Here is a 5237-nt window from a genome sequence, read left to right on the forward strand (position 1 = left end):
CTCGAAATGAACGCTCTAGTTATTTTCTTTGATTAAGAACGAAAGTTAGTGTTAGCATTTAAGTAGAAGTTGATTACACTAAATTGTTTCTTTTCACTAAATAATGAACTTTTGAGATTTTTTTACCTTGGAGACTACAAAGGTAAGTTTGTTGGCTTGTAGGGTATTTAGGTACTGGTATTGGGTAAATTGGATTTCAGATGGGTATTGGGTAAATTTGGTTTCAAATGGGTATTGGGTAAATCACTAAATTGGGCTAAAAAGTTGGTGGCCAAGTGTTGAGCCCATATGTTCAAACTTATTTTTCTCAACTCATACCTAAAACTTCGGTTTTTCGGTTTAACCGAAAACCGAAATACCAAAACCGTTTACCGCACTGAATACCGAAATTTAATATTTTATAAATCGCACACCGACTGAATAACCGATTAAACCGACACCGAATACTGAAATTAATGGTTCGATCGATTTTTTCGGTCCGGCCGATATTATGCCCACCCCTAATGAAGATCCTATCATTTGGAAAGGAACATTTCCCTTATTCACAGTTGCAATTAAGTGTGTATAAAGAAAATCGATAAACCGCACCAAACTGATAATCCGAGTCAAATCGAAAAAAAAACTCAATTATGGTTTGGTTTGGTTTTAACTAAAAAAAGTCAAATTGAAACCAAATCAGTCCGATTGTACATTTATACAATTTTAAAATATATTTTATACATATAAATATTTATTGTAATGTAATTTATAAATATTTTTTAAACTTTTTCACAGTTTTATCTTTTAACGTATTATTTCAAGTTTGGACTTAACATTCTTGAATGGTAAATAAATTTTATAACCCATAAATGTAGTAACTCAAACAAAGTTCAAATCAATACTAATGCTAACCGAAGAAATTCAATTCAACCCTAAGAATGATGATAGTGTTGAATATCTATTTTTTAGTTTTACATTGGTTTATAATGAAAATGCATAACTTAATTTATCTTTTTCTTTAGTGCTTGATTATGTAATTAATAGTACTTATCAGCTATACTTATTTTAGTATGACCTATATAGTATTTTTAGATTATGTTAATTTTTATTATGACTTATTAATTAGCAATATTTGCTTTATGCAATTTTATTATCTTTGTTACTGAATATTTTAGTATAATGCTATGACTTATCTCATATTATTATGTTATTTTCTTAGAAAATACATTGTATAGTTGTATCTTACTAGGACTAAGGAAATATTTGGAGCATAAGTTACATATTTTGTGCTATGAAGATTTTACCGGAAAAAAACTCGAAAATTTGAAGAAAAAAAACGAAAAATTCGAGAAAAAACGAGATTGAAAAACCCAACTTTATTGATTTGGTTTGGTTTATAGATTTAAAAACCCGATTCCATCGATTTGATTTGGTAATTAAAATATCTGAATCAACCCAAGGTGTGTACATCATACCCTAGCTGCAATGATTAACCAATGATTAACCAAAACACAAAAAGTAGTATCACTATTATCATGTGGAACATTTGTGTTTACATGTCATTTCTTTGAATACCTGTAATCCATGACGATAAGCAGTGTTATTAAAGAGTCACTCAAAACGTGTTTGAACGAGTAAATATACAAGTAGTATCACTATTACAATGTGAACTTAGTGGGGGCACTTTTTCCGTCGTTTACCCATACTTTTAAATTCCTGGAAGTGAGACACACATTTTTCAGTTCAGCATTCGATCGGCCATTAGTCCATGTTAGGAACTAGGGAGTAATCTTTATTTAAACTTGATTGCTAAAGAAATCACTTACTAGGTACCAAATTAATGTTTATCTCAAGAATAGAAGCTTACTAATACCACAAATTAAAACCATAAGATAGAGAAAACAAACCAAGCTACACTTCTTTTTGTCTAATAAAACAAAAATTCAATTTACAATAGCTGGAAAACTGGTGGACTTCGAGAAAGATTCTTCAATTTTCCATCAGATACAACCAGCTGCTTTGCATTCTTCAACTCAGAGTTAATCATTAGCTTTGGTTGAAGGGGCTGAAGATGCCACTGTAGGTGGCCAAAGTTGTGCATTTTTCACCTTAGAAATACTTGCAAGAACCTCCAATGGTGTCACATTCCCAGTTACTATTACCTTCTTTGCAACAAAGTCTATATTGAAAGATGTCACCCCTGCTCATCACAATTAAATTGTTACATGTTATTTGCGATAGGAATAGTGGTGTCCATTGGAGACTTGGCGTAACTGGTAAAGTTGTTGTTATGTGACTAGGAGGTCAGAGGTTCAAGCCGTAGAAATAGTCTCTTACAGAAATGCAAGGTAAGGCTGCGTACAATAGACTCTTGTGGTCCAGCACTTTTCCGAACTCCACGCATAGCGAGAGATTAGTGCACCGGGTTGCCTTTAACAATAGCGTCAAATTTAACCCACAAAATATAACTCGCCTGACATGCCCAAATTTGGGCAAATTTAGGGTTGACATATATTCATTGACATTTCAATTTAAGTACAACTCAAGTTAGTCCATCTAAAGATTGGGCCAATTTGGACGGCCTATGTAGCACAAAACCCATAAGGAAACTTATCAAAACAAAAAACAAATCGGAAAAGAATCAAAATTGCCCCTCAACTATGTGCTATCGAAGACATTTGTCCTGTGTTTAAAGTTGTGGTCGTTTATGTCCTTCCCGTTAATGTGAAGGCCTAAAAATATCCTTATTGACTAACGACCCTCACTTAAAAATTAATCGGGATTTAATTAGTCTTATTGGTCTTATTTAAAACGGAGGACCAATGTGTTCCACAACGCATAGTTAGGGGTAATATTGAACCTTTTCCGAAATGAAGTTACAGGTTATACTAGTACTAGAAAACGGAAAGGTTGTCACAAAATTAAGTCCAGAGCCTTACCTTCCATTGTAGAGAGATGTTTCCTCATCTTCTTCTCACATCCTCTGCAGTGCAGTGAAACTCTTAGAACCACCACCTGCTATCAAAATTCATTAGTTTGTCTTGTTATCTCCTTGCATTGTCCTTTGGACCACTTATCTCTACAACTAATTCTCTTGTCTTTATAATACTTGTTATAACTACGAATTTCCTCTTGCTTCCACATAAAAAGGAAGGGCATAAAATCTAACTCAATAGTAAAGCTAGGATAACTTTTATAGCACAATCATAGAATTATTTATCCGATATATATAGAAGGTGAGATAAATAATCATTTAGTTAGTGAAAAAAGAGATAATAATCTCGCGAATTAACGCAGAATTATTCTATCCCGCGTTTGATTGAATTTTTGAATCCAGAACTAGCAATCCGGGGATTAATATTATTTTATCCCACATTAATGATAAGATAAAATGATACAATGATAAATATGCCATTTTTAAGGCTCTTCGCCAAAGTCCTTTTAAAAATTCATATATGATTCAAATTGTAAATAAAAGTTTATCCCAAAATTGTCTAGTATACGCCAAACACATTTTTTATATTATACCTTGTGTATTCTATTTTTAGTCTAACTAACCTGGTCCGCAGAGCATGAGGAAGAAGATGGTGGCTTTGGAGGAGAAGACTCGACTTGATGACAAGACTTGGAATTCAAAACTGGATCATCATTATAATCAGATAAAGCATCAACCAAATCTTTTTCACTCAAAAGATACCTTGAAGAACTAGGTGGGGTGATAAATGCACTAGGCTTTGTACAACTCCAATTACTTTTTCTCTTAACAACATCACCTTTATAATCACTTTGCCTTTCTTTTGATGGTTTTGAACATGTTATTTTCTTCTTTGGTTTTGGAAAAATGGGTGGTTGATCAGAAGAATGAGATATTCTTCTCGAATCTCTAATGATGGGGTTGTAACGGTCGATTAGGCGGCTGGCAGAAATGTTGCCGCCGCCTAATTGGATTACAGAAGAAGAAGAAGAAGAAGATGAGGCTTCTTGCATACTAAGACATATGGCAGTTGCAGCTTGGGATCCACAGAATATATCGATTCCTTTCATTTTTAAAGATAGTGATGAGAAAGAATGGTGTTTCAAAATTTGTGGATAATGGTCTACACAATCTGAATCAACACTTTTGCTGAAAGTGGTGAAGAAACTATTACTCCTATACTAAGATGCTATTTTTTTATTTTTTGAGTGGTTTGATTTTTATAAGCTTTGAAGTTTTTGAGTGAATGAGGTTGGGGTTGGGTTGGTGGCATTGGCAAATTTAGAATTTAAATGTCATGAATTTTGAAGAATACAAGTTTTGATATGTATATTTAATACTTTATAGCAGATGACCCGTGGTTTTCATGGTTTCTCCATAATACTCATGATTATGCTTTTTCTGAGCTCAGGGGTTGTTCGGCCGGAGATATTAGAAAAAATAATACAACTTATGTGTATTACTAATATCTTGTTTGATATATTTTTTTAACTTTTGTATAACTAATACAAGTAATACAAGTATTAGTTATACATCATACTTTGTATTATAGTATGTATAAGTAATGCATAGAAAATCATGACATTAGTAATACCAATGCTATTAATGCATGCATTAATATGGTTAAAGACAAACTTATCCTAAAATCCCTTAAGTTAGAGAATATGGAGGGCATTTTTGTAAACAATTATTTTTCTTAAAAATTATGCAATGCATTATAATTTTTAATACATCACACCAAACAGTAGATAAGAAATAATATCTGCATAATTAATGCTTGCATTACTAACTCATGCATTACTAATATACTTTATTTCGTATTATTCTTATATACCCTACCAAATGACCCCTAAGGATTTCGAAAACAGTTTCTGTACGTTCACAAGATACGGATAACGCTACCGATATACTACCCTCCACTGACCCGGTTGTCGAATCACACTGACTTTGTTCAAGACCCGTGGTTGAATTCATCACTGGTTGGTGGAGTGGGGTTTGGGGGTAGAGGTATTTATTTATGAATTTTTGTACCTTGGAAATAATCAAGAAGGATGACTGATATGTTCCACATGTATTTAAATTCATATTAAATAATGTATGATCCAGCCTGGAGATAGATTCTTTACATCTTCAGAATTTAATTTCTAACGACTATACTCTAATTTTACGAGCTCATTAATACTTCAATAGTTTGTCGGAAGCACTACATTTATCATGCTATTGAGCATCTCCAATGCTTCTTGGAGTACTTAGCAAACAAGTAGACAGTCTCAAACAGAAACTA

At 32.8% G+C, this 5237-nt stretch overlaps 1 protein-coding gene across 1 annotated transcript; it reads right to left on the minus strand.

Annotated features, from left to right (window-relative positions):
* Nucleotides 1-1744: 1744 nt before the first annotated feature.
* On the minus strand, nucleotides 1745-4268 carry LOC104097687 (protein SODIUM POTASSIUM ROOT DEFECTIVE 2-like). Its single transcript, XM_009604299.4, has 3 exons — nucleotides 3538-4268; nucleotides 2919-2994; nucleotides 1745-2179 (listed from the first exon to the last, which is right to left on the minus strand). Exons 1-3 carry the CDS (start codon nucleotides 4021-4023, stop codon nucleotides 2019-2021), a joined length of 723 nt encoding a protein of 240 aa, XP_009602594.1. The 5' UTR covers nucleotides 4024-4268; the 3' UTR covers nucleotides 1745-2018.
* Nucleotides 4269-5237: the final 969 nt, after the last annotated feature.

This window comes from Nicotiana tomentosiformis, chromosome 7 (assembly GCF_000390325.3).
Source record: "Nicotiana tomentosiformis chromosome 7, ASM39032v3, whole genome shotgun sequence".
NCBI classification, from domain to species: Eukaryota; Viridiplantae; Streptophyta; class Magnoliopsida; order Solanales; family Solanaceae; genus Nicotiana; species Nicotiana tomentosiformis.

Excerpts from the sequence above, each read along its gene's own strand:
- LOC104097687 (XM_009604299.4), bottom strand. The coding sequence starts at position 4,023 with ATGAAAGGAATCGATATATTCTGTGGATCCCAAGCTGCAACTGCCATA. Across the intron at positions 2,995-3,537 it reads CCTCATGCTCTGCGGACCAG|GTGGTGGTTCTAAGAGTTTC; the intron begins GTTAGTTAGACT and ends TTTTGATAGCAG. Across the intron at positions 2,180-2,918 it reads ACATCTCTCTACAATGGAAG|GGGTGACATCTTTCAATATA; the intron begins GTAAGGCTCTGG and ends TGTGATGAGCAG.